The sequence below is a fragment of the Prunus persica genome, chromosome G1, assembly GCF_000346465.2.
Source record: "Prunus persica cultivar Lovell chromosome G1, Prunus_persica_NCBIv2, whole genome shotgun sequence".
Classification (NCBI taxonomy): domain Eukaryota; kingdom Viridiplantae; phylum Streptophyta; class Magnoliopsida; order Rosales; family Rosaceae; genus Prunus; species Prunus persica.
Window position 1 is genome coordinate 22,666,288 of NC_034009.1, and position 17,563 is coordinate 22,683,850.

The 17,563-nt window shown below is 40.1% G+C and overlaps 4 protein-coding genes across 5 annotated transcripts; all 4 read left to right on the forward strand.

The window, feature by feature from the left end:
- Positions 779 to 3,529, forward strand: LOC18790645 (indole-3-acetic acid-amido synthetase GH3.17). Of its 2 annotated transcripts, XM_020562147.1 has the most exons (5): positions 779 to 874; positions 1,052 to 1,420; positions 1,517 to 1,618; positions 1,740 to 2,584; positions 2,736 to 3,529. In XM_020562147.1, exons 2-5 carry the CDS (start codon positions 1,119 to 1,121, stop codon positions 3,320 to 3,322), a joined length of 1,836 nt encoding a protein of 611 aa, XP_020417736.1. In that variant the 5' UTR covers positions 779 to 874; positions 1,052 to 1,118; the 3' UTR covers positions 3,323 to 3,529. The 2 variants fall into 2 exon arrangements, with proteins under 2 accessions (XP_020417736.1, XP_007222041.2); XM_007221979.2 differs by having other exon boundaries at positions 779 to 1,420.
- LOC18788560 lies at positions 7,110 to 12,402 on the forward strand. Its single transcript, XM_007221814.2, has 4 exons — positions 7,110 to 8,664; positions 9,256 to 9,827; positions 9,917 to 10,136; positions 10,513 to 12,402. Exons 1-4 carry the CDS (start codon positions 7,438 to 7,440, stop codon positions 11,860 to 11,862), a joined length of 3,369 nt encoding a protein of 1,122 aa, XP_007221876.1. The 5' UTR covers positions 7,110 to 7,437; the 3' UTR covers positions 11,863 to 12,402.
- Positions 12,925 to 14,550, forward strand: LOC18788402 (uncharacterized protein At4g14100). The gene is made up of 2 exons (XM_007226043.2): positions 12,925 to 13,600; positions 14,113 to 14,550. The coding sequence occupies exons 1-2, from the start codon at positions 13,111 to 13,113 to the stop codon at positions 14,313 to 14,315; spliced, it is 693 nt and encodes a 230-aa protein (XP_007226105.1). The 5' UTR covers positions 12,925 to 13,110; the 3' UTR covers positions 14,316 to 14,550.
- On the forward strand, positions 15,156 to 17,312 carry LOC18792454 (E3 ubiquitin-protein ligase At3g02290). The gene is made up of 4 exons (XM_007223846.2): positions 15,156 to 15,439; positions 15,855 to 16,510; positions 16,685 to 16,794; positions 16,940 to 17,312. Exons 2-4 carry the CDS (start codon positions 15,958 to 15,960, stop codon positions 16,964 to 16,966), a joined length of 690 nt encoding a protein of 229 aa, XP_007223908.1. The 5' UTR covers positions 15,156 to 15,439; positions 15,855 to 15,957; the 3' UTR covers positions 16,967 to 17,312.

Below are 17,563 nucleotides of genomic sequence, written 5' to 3' on the forward strand. Positions count from 1 at the left end.
TGGAAACTTCCAAATCACCCTATGGGCAGCTTCTGTGAGCTTGAAATCAGTTTATGGTATCAGCCAAAGAAAAAAACCCTCTTGTTCTGGAGCATAATCAGCCTATCATGCAGATCATTAGCTTTCATGTATAAATGCCACCAAAATAATGTCTGCCGAAATTATCAAACCATGACTAAAATCTGTCAGCCACCCTCTTGAAAAGATGTTTCCTGATACAATAATCTCTGTGTCTCTCAGCAGATAAAGCTGTAAAGTGAGCGTCTGCATGATTGTTGTTTTGATTGGCATTGTCCTATTCTTCTTGCAGGGTCTTCTTGTTATATTTTATTCTCTTTTTGCTGAGAAATTTTTTTTTATATTTTAATTAATTTATTATTTTTCATTCCATCTGTCTAACTAGACAATTAATAGCTAGGTCCTTGGCAGCACTGGCAGCAGTTGTGGTTGAATGCTTAAATGCAGACCAAGCTTATCTTAAGCATATATACAAGCTGTTGATTTGAGTTTGAAATTCTAAAAAAATAATTATTTTATATAATTGGCTGTAGGAAGAAGAGGTAATAAAAATATTGAAGGTAGTTTTGACCAACCTTTTTTTTAATTTATAAATATATTCACCAGCTTACCAGACAAGGCCACGTGTGTAGGACCTCCCCTAGCCTCAACTTCCCTTACATTTCCTTCTTTCTTATTTTAAAGATGTTTGAATATACACCATTTCCCAAAATCCCCTCCAGAATCTGTTATTTAATCATTTCCCTCCACCCCCTCTTATCAGCTGCTGCACAGAAACACATTCAGACAGAAGCCTTGTATTATAAGACAATGGCTCATACAAATATGTAGCACTTTCTCTTCCTTTGTTCTTCAAGTATTTTCACTCTTCTTCTTCCCTTTTTCCCTTCTGCAAGGCAACTTTACAAATTATAAAATTCAGTTCAAAAGGAAGAGAGAGTCTGCCTTTCTAAAAGTTTCAAGGTCTTTTCTGATCAATCAGCCTGCAATTTCAATTAATTTTTTTTCCTTTCTTTGCATGTGTGCCAAACAGCTCTCAGTAAATGACATGTCCCAGAGCCACCTCTGAACCAAAGCTTGCATATTAATTCTCCTTCCTAATGTTGCCAAGGATGATTCCCAGCTATAATCCAAACGACAATGAATATGGTTTGAAGCTGTTGGAGGACCTGACAACAAATGCATATGAAGTACAGCAACAGGTGTTAGAAGAGATACTTACAAAAAATGCACAGACAGAATATCTCAGTGCCTTTCTCAATTGCCACTATGACAGGAAAGATTTCAAGAAGAAAGTTCCTGTTGTGAATTATGAAGATGTCAAGCCTTACATCGAGCGAATTGCGAATGGAGAGCCATCAGATATCATCTCAGCTCAAAAAATCACTGAGCTCCTCACAAGGTATGGAAAATATTGTTCACAGCTCATTTTCTATATAGGAAAAAAATACAATTTCTTTTTCATAAATTTTGTCGTAATTAGTTATCTCCCTTGCAGCTCTGGAACTTCAGGAGGGCAGCCTAAGATGATGCCTTCAACTGTTGAAGACTTGGACAGAAAGACATTCTTTTATAATCTCCTTGTGCCTGTGATGAACAAGTGAGAAGCTTAGTTTTTTTTTTCTCCTTTTGTTGTGTCACATTAAATTTCATTGATGGTTCTATTTTAATGTAACAGTGAAAACAAGGAAACTGAGCAATTCTGTTATTCTGAATTTCAGGTATGTGGATGGCTTGGACCAAGGAAAAGGAATGTACCTCTTGTTTATCAAACCAGAAATTAGTACTCCTTCTGGGTTGGTGGCAAGGCCTGTCCTAACCAGCTACTACAAGAGCAGTAACTTCCGAAACCGTCCTTTCAACCGGTACAACATCTACACAAGCCCAGATGAGATCATCTTGTGCTCAGACAGCAAGCAGAGCATGTACTGCCAGTTACTCTGTGGTTTAGTTCAGAGGGATGAAGTCATGAGGGTTGGTGCGGTTTTCGCATCCGCTTTCCTAAGGGCTATCAAATTCTTAGAGGACCACTGGAAGGAGTTGTGCTCTAACATAGGATCAGGTCATGTCAGTGAATGGATCACTGACCCCAGTTGCAGAAATGCTGTGTCCTTAGTTCTTAGCAAACCAAATCCAGATTTGGCCAATTTGATTAAGCATGAGTTTAATAACAAGTCATGGGAAGGTATAGTCAAGAGGCTTTGGCCTAGAACGAAGTACATTGAGGTTATAGTCACAGGGTCTATGGCTCAATATATCCCAACTCTTGAATTCTATTCTGGTGGACTGCCTTTGATTTCAACAATGTATGCTTCCTCTGAGTGCTATTTTGGGATCAATTTCAACCCACTAAGCAAGCCAAATGATGTTGCTTACACCCTCCTTCCTAACATGGCCTACTTTGAGTTCCTACCTGTGGAGAAACACCATGAAGAGGTAGCCCTTTGCAATGGTGTTTCTGATCAAAGTTGCATAAAGGAGGAGGAAAAGGAAAATCTAGAAACAGTTGATCTAGTGGATGTGAAGCTTGGTCACTATTACGAACTTGTCGTCACAACTTTCACAGGTATTTTACTTCCTATCTTTAGATCTGACCCACATGCTTCATGTATTTTATGTTTTATTTCTTAAGCAAAGAAAACCAACCTATCTCAAACACCAGACTAATTTGTCAGACTGTTTTGTTTATTTGTTTATTTGTTTTTCCTTGTATGCAGGCCTATACAGGTACAGAGTTGGTGACATTCTAATGGTGACTGGTTTCCACAACAAAGCTCCTCAGTTCAGATTTATGCACAGGAGAAATGTGGTTTTAAGCATTGACACTGACAAAACCAATGAAGAAGACCTTTTAAATGCAGTGACACAAGCAAAGCTCCTCCTGGATCCCCTTGGCTTCCTCCTGATCGAATACACAAGCTACGCAGACACTTCCTCAATCCCGGGCCATTATGTACTGTTTTGGGAGCTTAAAACCAAAGAAAAAAATGACTTCATAGAGCTTGACACTAATATAATGGAGCAATGCTGCTCCACAGTGGAAGAATCACTGGACTCTGTGTATAGGAGGTGCAGGAGAAAGGACAATTCAATTGGCCCACTAGAGATAAGAATTGTGAAGCATGGAGCTTTTGATGCACTCATGGATTTTTCTGTGTCTCAGGGCTCTTCTGTTAACCAATACAAGACACCCAGGTGCATTAAATCTGAGGAAGCCATTAAGATTTTGGATTCGAGGGTGGTGGGAAGATTTTTCAGTAAATCAACTCCTCTCTGGGAGCCATTTAGAATGGAGACTAAATAAATGACAAGAAAAAAAAAATGGTGAAATTTACTTTGGTCTTCTTTTAGACTCTGGCATTGGCATTATGTGGGCCACCCAGGATTAATTTCCCTAGCATTGTACTAAGAACCATTTATGATTTGATCTGTAGAAGTTCTAATATCATTCTGTGTTTTCCCTCTCATTGTGTATGTTGGATTTGGATTAAAATTAGAGTACTTTTAGACACTTCTGTCTCTGATTGTGAAACCACAAATCTTTCCCTTGTGCACTAAAGTTTGGTTCATAATTCATATGAAGCTTGCATGGCAGTGAAATTAGTGCAGTTTCAGGCATAACAGGTACTTCCATTGCTGTAGGGGACTGGTACAAACACATGAGGAAAGTGATATATAAACATGCTAATTAAGTAGTCCAGGGAAACATTTAATGATTCACATGAAGAAAAGGGGACCAGACAATGGAGTTCAATTATCGTTTTCGAATGCCATCGTTTTCCAGTAAATCAGGTGGATTAATATACATCAAGAAAATTAAAAATAACATGAAACAGAACATTTAGAGGATCAAACTGATATTCCCAATTTTTTCTATATAAGAAAAAAGAAAAAAAAAAAACCAGTAGATTAGCTTGCTTAAGTTAGCACCAGATGTGTTCTGTCATCTAATATTCTTACAAATATCTGACATGGACATAAAATTTGGCAGCTTGGCAGATTCAATCAGTGCTCTGCTCATTCAAGAATCAAGACATCATCTAATTTCCTTGCAGTAGAATCACTTCACACACTAATATACTAACTTCCTATTTTTTCTTAATGGGAAAACTAATTTATATGTACTAATTTCTTCAGTTAAAAAACATGGACATAAATGGAAAGGGAAAACAACAGACATGGAGCGGGCGTACTCTCCATTATGCACCAGAGTTCGAATCCCCCTCCCATAGTTTAGTAAAATATTGTTTGTGTAAAAAAAAATGGAAAGGGAAAGCAGTTGAGAATTCTTTTTACAGAACTCAATTATCATGGCGTTCCCAGGCTGTTCCTCCCATGCTAAACGACAAGTAAATCGACATCCATATTCCATAGAATAAAACACTTAAATTCAATATAGCTAGGCTGCTCTTGAAAAGGGTATGCATATTACATATACTACCAGAAACAGAGGCACCAATACGAGTATGACCAATCGAATTGACGTCCACGTCCTCTTATAAGTTATCTTTAATCACAAAATAGGAGCCCCCTTCTCTTTTTTCTCCTATTTTTTTTAATAAAAAAGTATTAAAATAGTGGTGAAGGCAAAATAAGGCTAAAATGCAGCCACGCCTGTGGGAAATTAGGCAGAGATTGGAAAAACGACCATGGGATAGCCAAGGGGACAATGAGAGCAACCCAAGGAGACATAAGGAACTGTAGAAGCAATGGGGGCATATAAGTCTGTATAAGCCAAGGCCTTTGGCTCTTTCTCTTACATTTAATGGGGAACATGTGGTCTTAACCACCACCAGCTCTACCCCATTTTGCAGCAGAGGAGGGAAGGGCCTGGACACTCATCTCACTCTCCTCTTCCCTTTGGTTATAAAGTTCTGTTCTTTCTTTTTCATTTCAAAGTTTCTGCTAGCTAAAACTATCAATTATTAATTTATTAGTCGACAGGGTCGGAAAAGGTAATTTGCAGATTAGTAGTCTCAAGTTCGAATCTTCATGGAACCTTGGTAGTATGTGTGTCAAAAATCTCATCATCTTGTAATTTAGATTATCGCTTGTATTTATAATTAAAAAAAATATATTAATTATTGAATTAAATACGTGGTGTTTTCTGTTTTGTTTTTTCTATTATTTAGGAGGACAGTGTGGAGACACATTAATGAAATATGATGCAATCACTCTGTACGTACTATTTGTTTAGGCACAAATGGAAATTTTAATTTACTTGAACTGTATTTTCTAACCTGCATTTCATGGTCTTGGTCTTTCATGCTTGCATTTGCGCATGGACAAGAGCAAGCTGACATGACATGACAACCATTGTTTTGTGTAACCCAATCCTGCCTGTCCTAAATACATATCAAGTTAGGCATAAAGCAGCTGATATGGCAAATGTGGTGAATGGACATCTCTAACATTGTTCTTGGAAAGTTTTGAAAGAAATTGAACTAATAGAAAGAAAAGCAAGCAATAATGAAGAAAGAATATTGATATTTGTAATGGAAGGTAGAATACAACAGTGATTGGATGTTTAAAATGGAAAGGAATGGAAGGAGACATTTTAGTCGATCGTCATGACTTAACGTGTAACAATTATCGATTGATTGACGATATAGGTTTCAACATGAATCACACGTCAACTACCAACTCACAATCATGATGACTTAACGTGCAACAATCATCGATTGATTGACAATATGGATTTCAACATAAATCACACGCCAACTAAAGACTCACAATCATAACGACTTAACGTGCAATAATCAATAATTGATTGACGATACGGATTTCAATATGAATCACACGTGAATTAACGGCTCACAATCACTTAAACAGGCAAAGTAATCGTATTTTGTTAAAAACGGGGTAGTAAGATGCAGTAATGAATGTCTAAGGCAGAATGAGATGGATGTCACTCCTCCCACCCCCCCACCCCCCCCCCCCCATATTGTGAATGAATGTGGTTGGCATTTGGCAGCTAGTAAAGAGAGAGGTCCATGAAGAAAGATCACACCAGCCAGACACACGTGTGGTGGAGTGATGTTGGGATCCATTTTGGGAGAGAAGAGGACAAGGCTCTGTAGTTATCTTTGACTCAAACCCCATAAGGTTGTGCGTCCTTTTTATAGCCTTGCAACCCCACCCCCCCCTCCCCCTTTGCCTTCATGGCAGAGCATGCAAATAGAATTGAGATTGGGACTTTTCCTGGCTGCTCTCTTTGGGGATAAGGTCATGTCATTTTGCCATGTTGAGAAAATGAAAGGACTATGAGCATGGGTCCTTGATGGTTCCACATATCATCTCACTTGTATAATTTGGTCGATAGTAAAGTATGTGATAAATAGGGATGGGATTATGTCACTTCGATATAGGATTGAATTCAATCGATCAGGTTAAACCGTAAAATTTACAATCACACAAAAAATACTAGTGTTTATAAGTTCACTCAACTCAATCTGAGTTTCAAATTACGTCCATTAGTATGTACTATGTATTTCACTAGAGTGGAGAGTGTTATAATGCGGAAGAAAGGTCCCACGTTGAGCTTGAACTTGGACTTGAATTTCCATGTTGGGTTTGGGCTTGGGCTTGGGCTTTGCCAATCATTGAGCCAAGTCGAATAACAACACAAACACATAGAAAAAGACTAGGGAGTGCAATGCATCAAAGAGACTGTAATAATAGGTTATAATGAGGGGTACTTAATAGCCATATGATTAATTACTTAGTTATTATTGAACATCATGACTAAATATCGTTTTGGTTATAGGTATATAATACGGCCCTATATACTATTAGCCCAAATCATTTATTATTTTTTTGCTAGAATAGCCCAAAACATTATTATTATTTTTTTTCTGGTCAACATAGCCCAAATCATTTGGGTAGAGTAGAAATATCATTTTGTACGGTGGACTACAATTTGGCGGGTTATTCTAGTCAAACAAAATGGCGGGTTATTGGGTCCAAAGTATGATTGGCCCAAAACAATAAAGTCAAACCCTTGGAGAAAAGTCCTACCTAACCAGCGCACGTATTGGCACACTCCAAAAGCCCATTTAACACCCACTGGCACTAGAGCAGCTGGCGCACGCCGCACATTCACGGAGACTCACCCTCACCATTTGTAGCCTGCACTCGCAGCCACAGCCTCCGGTTGATCTGATCCAACGGTCAGAAATCGCCCAATACACGTCACGACCTCCATTTCCAAAACCTCCCCAAACCTAACACAAGAAATGAAGTGAAGATCAGTGACTCGGAAGCCGGAATTGTCTCTCACACAAAAACGCACACTCTCTCAGAGGAAGATCAGACAACAACAGTCTTCAGAGGGACAAACAATAGATAAATAAATTTAGAGAGAGAGAGAGAGAGAGAGAGAGAGAGGCTGAAGCTGAAGCAAGCCACGGGCGAGCGAAAATGATGCCGCCGGAGCTGCAACCGCGGTTCTTCCGTCCGTACATCACCACTTCGGCGAGCACTTCCTCCTTGAGCAATGGCTCCCCAAACCCTAGCCTTAGCCACAGCCCCAGCGACTCAGTCTTCAACAATGGCGGAGGCGGTCCTTCTAGATCTCTCAAGAACTCTCGGTTCTCGCCCTCCACATTCGCCCATAACGCCCGAATCGCCGTCGCCCTCGTCCCCTGCGCCGCCTTCCTCATCGACCTCGGCGGCACGCCGGTGATCGCAACCCTAACCCTAGGCCTCATGGTCTCCTACATCGTCGACGCCCTCAACTTCAAGTCCGGTGCCTTCTTCGGCGTCTGGCTCTCCCTCGTATTCTCCCAGATCGCCTTCTTCTTCAGCTCCTCCCTCCGCGCCACCTTCTCCTCTTTTCCCCTCGCCGCCCTCGCCGCCTTCCTCTGCGCCGAGACCAATTTCCTCATCGGCGTCTGGGTCTCGCTCCAGTTCAAGTGGATTCAAATCGAGAACCCTTCGATCGTTCTCGCGCTCGAACGCCTCCTCTTCGCCTGCCTCCCATTCGCCGCCTCCTCCCTGTTCACCTGGGCCACCATCTCCGCCGTCGGTATGGCCAACGCTTCGTACTACCTCATGTCCTTCTCTTGCCTCTTCTATTACCTCTACTCAATTCCTCGCATCTCTTCTTTCAAAACCAAGCAAGACCTCAAGTACCACGGCGGTGAGGTCCCTGATGAAAACCTCATCCTCACCCCACTGGAGAGCTGCATCCACACTCTTTATGTCCTCTTCTTCCCTCTCCTCTTCCACATCGCCTCTCACTACTCCATTGTATTCTCATCCGCGGCAGCAGTCTCTGATCTATTTCTCCTTTTCTTCATTCCTTTCCTTTTCCAGCTCTACGCCTCGACCCGGGGCGCGCTCTGGTGGGTCACTAAGAATCCGAACCAGCTGCGCGGCATTCAGGTGATGAACGGTGCCGTTGCTTTGGTTGTTGTGGTGATATGTTTGGAGATTAGAGTTGTTTTCCATTCGTTTGGGCGGTACATTCAGGTGCCTCCGCCATTGAGTTACCTTTTGGTGACAACTACGATGCTCGGAGGTGCAGCTGGAGCTGGTGCTTATGCGTTGGGTATGATATCTGATGCTTTCAGCTCCATGGCTTTCACTGCTTTGGCTGTTGTAGTTAGTGTTGCTGGAGCTATCGTTGTTGGGTTTCCTGTTTTGGTATGCATTTCCACTCCTTAGCTTCTATATTTTACATGTCTATAAACATACATGCATTTTTAGCTATATAGCCTAAAATGATAGCTACCGTTGTGAGAAAGGGTTTGCAGAATACATGGTTAGACTAGACAATAAAACATTGCAAGCGACTAAGTCTGTCATTGGGACTTTCACTGTGCTGTTAAATTTGTCAGCATAGTTCAGAACAAGCAAAACGCCATTTTGATGTTTCTTTGTGCAATTGTAATGTATGGGCTTGCGTTCTGTTTGTACTTGGTTAGAAAGAATCACAATTGGTGTATCAATATTTAATCTTTGAACATCACTCTAAATGAAGTGTTGGCATGAGTGATACTGTGTTTCATTAGTATGTGAAAACTCCAGTTACCTATGTGGTGGTGCAGTCTTACAAACTTGATGATAGTAATGTATTTAGGCAAAATTCACCAAACCGGGAATGTTGTATTGTTGTGTGTAATATGCTTGTTATTGGAAAGGGGACTATATGAGTTTAATGCATTAATATGTGCCTCCAAACTCTAATTTAAACGTTGAACAAGTAATAATTCTTGGTCATCCATTGTCTTGCAGTTCCTTCCGCTGCCTTCGATTGCCGGCTTCTATTTGGCTCGGTTTTTCACAAAGAAGAGTGTTTCATCATATTTTGCATTTGTTGTGCTTGGGAGCTTGGTGGTGACATGGTTTGTAGTTCATAATTTCTGGGATCTAAATATTTGGATGGCAGGCATGTCCCTGAAATCCTTCTGCAAACTCGTAATTGTGAATGTTGTCTTGGGCATGTCTATTCCTGGTCTAGCCCTACTTCCTTCAAAACTTCACTTTTTGATAGAGATTGGGTTGATCGGCCATGCATTGCTTGTTATGCACATTGAGAATCGGTTTTTCAATTACTCTGGCATATACTATTATGGGTTTGAGGATGATGTAATGTACCCAAGCTACATGGTTATAGTGACAACATTTGTGGGTTTAGCTTTGGTGAAAAGACTATCTGTGGATCGTCGAATTGGTGCAAAGGCAGTATGGATTCTGACGTGTTTGTATTCAGCTAAGCTGGCTATGCTTCTTATTTCATCAAAGTCTGTCGTTTGGGTGTCAGCTATTCTATTATTGGCTGTAACGCCACCGTTGCTTCTTTACAAGTACTTATTCTGTTTTCACTTGATGTTTCTTAGGTCCTTAATCTGAAAAGCATCTACGTTATTAATTCTTTGGTTGTTGTGGTTTTCAGGGATAAGTCAAGAACTGGCTCAAAGATGAAACCTTGGCAAGGTTATGCACATGCAGGTGTGGTTACCTTATCAGTCTGGTTTTGCCGTGAAACAATCTTTGAAGCCCTCCAGTGGTGGAATGGAAGACCCCCATCTGATGGCTTACTCCTGGGTTTCTGTATTGTTTTGACGGGCTTGGCTTGTGTACCCATTGTGGCTCTCCACTTCTCTCATGTCTTGGTAACATGTTTTATTTCTTTACTTTTCTTTCATTGTCTTTAAATATAATCTACTGCATAGGCATGGAAAGAAAATAAAAGTATTTACATCTGATATCCCACCTAAAGTTTTGGGCAGCTATGTATTTTCTCTCCCCATTCAGAGTTTATATACGGCCATAAATGTGTGATTCGTTACATTTTTTATTCACATTGATAGTGTGCATATCTTCTTATAGTACTGCTGTTGTATCAAATTAGTTATTGATAGTGCGTATCTTCAGATTTCTATAATGCGTGGTCAGATTCTTTCTTGATCTGTGAAGTTTTTTTTGGGTCTAAATAATCAATGAAGTTCTATCCGCGTAAACTGATCATTTTCTACTTTTTCTGTGCAGTCTGCCAAGAGATGCCTAGTGCTGGTGGTGGCAACTGGGTTGCTGTTTATCCTTCTGCAACCACCGATCCCAGTATCATGGACATACCGGTCTGACCTAATTAAAGCTGCTCGGCAGACTGCTGATGACATCTCCATATATGGCTTTGTGGCACAAAAGCCTATGTGGCCATCATGGCTTCTTATTGTGGCAATCCTGCTTACTCTAGCAGCTGTTACATCTGTCATACCCATTAAATACATGGTTGAGTTGAGAGTGTTTTATTCCATAGCTATGGGTATTGCTCTAGGTATCTACATATCTTCTGAGTACTTCCTTCAGACAGCTTTCCTACATGTTCTCATTGTTGTCACCATGATCTGTGCTTCTGTGTTTGTGGTTTTCACCCATTTTCCATCTGCCTCAAGTACAAAGCTGCTTCCTTGGGTGTTTGCTTTACTGGTAGCTCTCTTCCCTGTGACATATCTTTTGGAGGGCCAAGTGAGAATTAAAATGATCCTCGGAGATAATGGATTTGGAGATATGGGAGAAGAAGAGAAGAAGCTCACAACTCTATTTGCTGTTGAGGGGGCAAGGACATCTCTTCTCGGTCTTTATGCTGCAATTTTTATGCTGATAGCTCTGGAGATAAAGTTTGAACTTGCCTCATTAATGAGGGAAAAGGCTACTGAAAGGACTGGAATCAGGCATAGTCAATCAGGTCAAAGCACCTCGACTAGCTTTGCTTCAAGAATGAGATTTATGCAACAGCGTAGGGCTTCTACTGTCGCATCCTTCACAATCAAGAGAATGTCTGCTGAGGGAGCCTGGATGCCAGCAGTTGGTAATGTTGCTACTGTGATGTGCTTTGCAATATGCCTCATCTTGAATGTCAATCTCACAGGTGGCTCAAATCGTGCAATATTCTTCCTGGCACCAATTTTGCTGCTTCTCAACCAGGACGCTGATTTTGTTGCTGGATTTGGGGACAAGCAAAGGTATTTCCCTGTTGCAATAGTGATAACGGGCTACCTAGTCCTGACTGCCCTCTATGGCATATGGGAAGACATCTGGCATGGCAACGCGGGTTGGGGCTTGGAAATTGGTGGTCCGGATTGGTTCTTTGCTGTCAAGAATTTGGCTCTCCTCGTTCTTACATTCCCCAGCCATATCCTTTTCAACAAGTTTGTGTGGACTTGCACAAAGCAGACGGACTCAATGCCCTTGATAACCATGCCCCTTAATCTGCCATCTATCATAATAACAGACGTGCTGAAGATTAGGATATTAGGGCTCTTAGGAATTATTTATTCCCTGGCCCAGTATCTAATATCTAGACAGCAGTACATCTCAGGATTAAAGTATATTTAGACAAACACACACTCTGTACAATATGTTTTAGCAATTTTCAGATCAGGAGTGAAAGTTCAGGTTTGTTTCTCACTTCTTTTCACCTGTTCTTACCTTTGTTTGGGATTTTGCGTGCGCTGATTTGCCTGAACTGTCATCTGCCTCTTGAGTCATCACAACCAGTAAATTCCCAATTTGGCCATGCAGCAAGAAGGTGCTAATTATTTGATCACCTCATATGACCCACATTGAATGCCCTTGCATCTGGCCAGACTGTAACATGCATTTAGACATATAAAATGACATGGGATATTTGCTCCGAATTACCAGCTTCAGCAAAGTCTGATGCTGTGCACTGCCGACCCAATGTGTAGAAACTTGTTATGATATTTGCCTTTGAGTAGTGCAGGTATGAATTGTTGAGCCCTTACCAGGGAAATTATTATTCCTGCTGCAGAAATAGTCTGACATTGTTGTAGACTTAGTATTGTTGTTAAGTTCTAAACTCTCATAAGTTGAAATGTGCTTGTTGGAGATAATGGGATACATATTGCGTTTTGCGAATACATGGAAGGGGTAAAGAAAAACAGCAAGTACCCATAAAATCCCAAAATGACTGAATGATTTTACTTACCCACCAAAAGTAGCCAGTCTAGCATGAACACTCTCTTTCGGAACGGCATCGACTTTCATTTATTGCCTTAGCATCACCTGACTCTAGATCCTTGCATGACCCATGAACTTCGTTGCAAAAATTGTTTCTTTCACCATATGAATCTGAAGTAGCTTAATAGAATTTTCCAAATTTGATGAGAAGTGCTAAAACAATAATTTTCAGAGGCACCAACCTTTTTCGAACATATAAATCTGAAGTAGCTTAATAGAATTTGCTACACCTGGTGCCAGTGGCAGCTGTGGTTAATCATTCACTCGAGGTTGTGATGAAAAGAACCAGGAAAAAAAGGATTCTCAGAGGAACATTTCGATTGTTTTACAGAAACTTGTAGTGTGCAAATTTTTTGGGTCAAACTTGCAGAAACTCTCCATTGCTCAGATTCACTGTGTTTTGGGTCAAATTTTTTTTACTAACCAAACCCCCAAAAAATAAATAAATAAAGGACACACACGGGCCCAATGGGCTTTACTATGCACACCCAAACTAGAGCCACGTCACCTCATTTTACTTACACTTGGATATTGGATGATACAAATGAAATCAAGAAGAAAACCGTCACCTACCACACGCGTCCTTCCCTTCTTTAAACAACAATGATTTCTTCAGTGGCCAAAGCCATCACCACCACCTCCTCCGTCGCAATCCTCCTCCTCATCCTCCTCACTGCCTCTCTTTGCAACTCAACGATTTCAGACGAAGACCCATCGCCAACCCCATGGCCCCACCAATTCCACTCCATTTTGGTGATGAACTACACCGGAACGCTCCAGCTGATCGACCTCTGGTACGACTGGCCCAACGGTCGAAACTTCAACATCATCCAGCACCAGCTGGGTTCGGTCCTCTACGACCTCGAGTGGAACAATGGGACCTCCTTCTTCTACACATTGGACTCCGCCAGAGAGTGCAGAACCGTCCAGATAGAAGTGGGTATTCTCCGACCCGACTGGCTCGACGGAGCCAAGTATCTGGGTCGCCGACACGTGGATGGGTTCCTTTGCGATGTTTGGGAGAAGGCCGACTTCATTTCGTATTATGAGGATGTTGCTACCAAGAGGCCTGTCCATTGGGTCTTTTACACAGGTGTGATGACACACACTAATAAACTAATAATTTCTCTTTGCAATTTCTAACTTGTTTCATTCTGTTTCAATAATTAATTAGTTCATATGCCACTATTAGTCTAATCTAATTTACGGAGAAGTGAAGAGAATTCGAACTTGAATGCAAGGGTGGGCTCACTGCCTAACCCACTTCTGCAATTATATTATATATAAGGGCTTTTGACTGAAGTTGTCCTCCAAACTCAACTATTGCTATTGCTCGAGTATCATTTTGTTTCATGAACTAACCTTTTCATTTTGGATCAAAAAGCACCTCATGGAAGCTGCAAACAGGATTTCTCTTCGATTTTGCTGTGAAGGAATGGACACAGTTGGAGGACTATTGAAATGAAAAATTTAGTTCATGAATCAAAATGATACTCGAGCAATAGATGGGGAACATTTTCGGTCAAAAACCCTATATATAAGAACATGTTTGCAAATTGAAATTTTCTTGTTCCTCTATCATAATGTGAAATCAATATTGTGCAGGGAGGGAGGCGCATGTGATGACATTTGAGGTTGGGGCAGTGCTTGAGGATGCCAAATGGCAAGCCCCTGTATACTGCTTTGATAAGAAAACTGAAACTCACCCACAACCAGAACCAGAAGCAGAGTTTTCCATCACTGGTGGTGGTGCTTCTTCAATGGTTGGATTTCTCAGAGGTTCAAATCAATTGGGATTCAATATGTAATGCTGTTTGTTCTGTAATTTCCTTCTCTTTTGTTCCCCTGTGATCTGATGGTACTCCTTTCCTGTATATATAAAAATAAATTATCTTATAGTTAATTAAGCTATGCAGCATTGAATCGATTTCGACTTTAGTTTTTAAGGGGTATTGAGTCACCCTCATCTTATTATTTGGCCAAGTGTAATCTGGACATCAAGCCTATGAAATCAGTATTCTATTGTCGTGGTTTTGTACCTAATCCGTTCAATGAATGTTAGTTTATCATATCTAGCTACCTAAAGAAAACAACTCATTCCAATCCATCCTTCTATTCAATGTTTTATATTCTATAGTATTGACGATTTTTGTTTCTTTCAATCTTTTTTTACTTACCTGAGAAACGAACTGGTTATTGGTCTCGTAGTATTTCTCTTCTCAATTTTCAAGTGTCAATCCCTAGTTTTTTGTTGCATTACGAGTCACGATCACATTTTTTTGCCTTATTTTCTTAAATGTTATGTGTTAATAAATTTTTATCACAAGGCTGGTCCCTAGTGAGTTAATAATATGCGGCGTTTAAAATCAAATGTAAGATCTGCAAATTTCACACTTACATACGTATTTTCACGTGCAATATATATTTTGTGTGTGCTTATTTTTCAACAATACACATAACTAATTATTAAAGTATTTTTTGAAAATTACAAATAAAAATTATTATGTGTGTGCTTATTTTTTGAAAATTACAAATAAAATTTATTAAAGTAATTGCGTATCGTATTTTTATATAAAAAAATATCAAATGTATGTATTTTATGAGGTATTATTCTAGATCCGTATTTTACTAATTATGGCTGGTCCCTATACATTTCACCCATGAGTCATGATGACTGAAAATCCGTAGAATCGCTGTGTGTATATGGTAGAAATACTAAAGAGCAGAGTAAAGAAGCTTCTCAATTTCATCATAAATAATCTTTTCCGCTGTTTGAGGCTTTAAGCCTACCACTCTATAATGTTCCCAAAACCAGAAAACCATTTGCGTGGACTCTCAAGTCTCCGTCTTCCCTAAGCCCTACCTTACTTTCTTCTGATCAGACGATCTTCATCGCTCGCAATCTAATCGCTTATCCACAGCAAAACACAAGGTACGCTGCCGCTCTGAATTTTTAACTTTACTTGCTTTCCCAATTGAAAACCCTAGAAATTTCTGGGTTTCTACTGCAATTCTTGAAAATTTCGTATGCAAGGTTCAGTAATGTAAATGAATAATCAATTTTCAGCTAAAACTATGTCTGGATCATCGTAAGTGTCAAAGATTGATGCTTTTCTTTTTATATTATGTAATGTATACGCATGGGTGCATTTGGGGGTCTCTCAATTGGGGGCTTCTCAGCTTGAAGGCTACTGAAGTGGGTATTTATTATTGTTCCCACACCATCAACAGATTTGACGGTGTGGGAAGAGAAAAGCAAGGATTTTGTCTTCTTCCCTGTGCTGTATTTATCTTATTTTTTGGCATCACTCAGTATTTTGCTGACATTTGAAGAGATTGAACTCCAGGAACTCATATACATTGGAGGAGACGCCTTGGTGATGAAAGTATAGTATTTGTCTTTGCAATTCGTTTCGTGGACCCTTTGGTATTTATTGGAAAAGCATAGAGATGGGTGCTCTTTGCTGCTGTCCTTGTAGTGAGGACTTTGAAGAATATGCTCTTCCAAGCAATTCAGTATATAGGCATTGCACATGCCTAAGATACTTCTTCCATCAGTTATTCAGTGGGTATAGTGCACCGTTTCAAAGGCTTGATGGACGGCCACCTTCATCACCTCTCCCAGGAGCTACTTTGGTATCATCCGGAGTAGGCACAACACTCCCGAATAATTCCTTGAACGATACTCAGCTCTCAGTGTCCAGGCCATCACCCTTTGATGCTGATCAAAGATACTCGCGTTTGCAGCGTGATGGATTGGTCTCTAGGCGCGATAAGTCAATGACTCATTTGCAAGAAGATGCGCAACAACTGAGAAGAGGCAGTTCTGGCACAGAGTCCCTGGGTTTTGGGAAGAAATGGAATGGAGATGATAATGAAGAAGATTGTAAGTTTGGCCAATCTGAGACCTCGGAAAAGGTTTTGGCAACAAAACTGGCATATGGACTAACTTTCGTGCAACCCTCATCTGAAGATGAAGATGTTTGCCCTACATGCCTGGATGGTAATCTAAATATGCAAATGTCATAGGATAGCTAATAACCAGTGGGCATTGCTAGTATATGGTTTAAGTTATCATTGTGGAGTCATAATATATGTTGATGCTGCAAAATATAAAGATCGTCTTGCTTGAATGGTTCTTTCCTATATTGATAATAGTTAATTTATTTCCTTGCAGAATACACTACAGAAAATCCTAAAATCACAACAAGATGTTCTCACCATTTTCACCTTGGCTGTATTTATGAATGGTTGGAAAGAAGCGAGAGCTGTCCAATTTGTGGCAAGGTAAGCTGGACTGTGAAATGTAGTATAGATCAATTATATCTCTTATGAACTGTGCGCCCATAGCATTTTGCATCTTACATTATCTAAATTAAGAGTAGACTTCCTGAGTAATTCATATTTTGACTGTTAATTTCTGGATTGTCAGGAAATGGAGTTCTGTGAAAGCCCTTAACTTTTCTCTCTGATTTCAAAGCAATAGAGCAAATATATATGGAGCGGCTATGAGTTTCTGTAAATAAAAGTTGTCATGTTTATAAAGGGTTGCATAGAGGGAAGCAATTGTTCATTTTGTGTCACTAGTTTGTAATACTTGTGGTGTTTCTCCATGCTTCATGGCTGGTTATCTTACTTGTTGTATAGAACCTCCACAGATCTGTGTGGAACCATATTAAGTGGTTGTAACATAATTGTTATGAAAACATCTGAAGGGCTCACGCCATCCATTTCTTTCTTGCTTGTACTGCTTGATTTTACATGAAAAAAAAGGTGCAAGAGTTATTTCACCCTTTACTTTCCCACAGCTGTTTGTCTCAGATCTGTTTTGTTGATTTTGATAGTATCATTGACATTGCAAGCTATGTTTGTGATCCTTAGGGTGTAGTTATCTTTTTGGTCTGCACAAGCTCCAAGTATGGCATTTGAGCACAAACATAACATATGGTTACAAATAGATTGTTTAGCTGATCAAAGTTTTAGGTACCAGTGGCCCTGCCAATTTAATGATACTTTCCCATAATCAAGTAGCTGTCCTATAAATCTTGTAGACAAT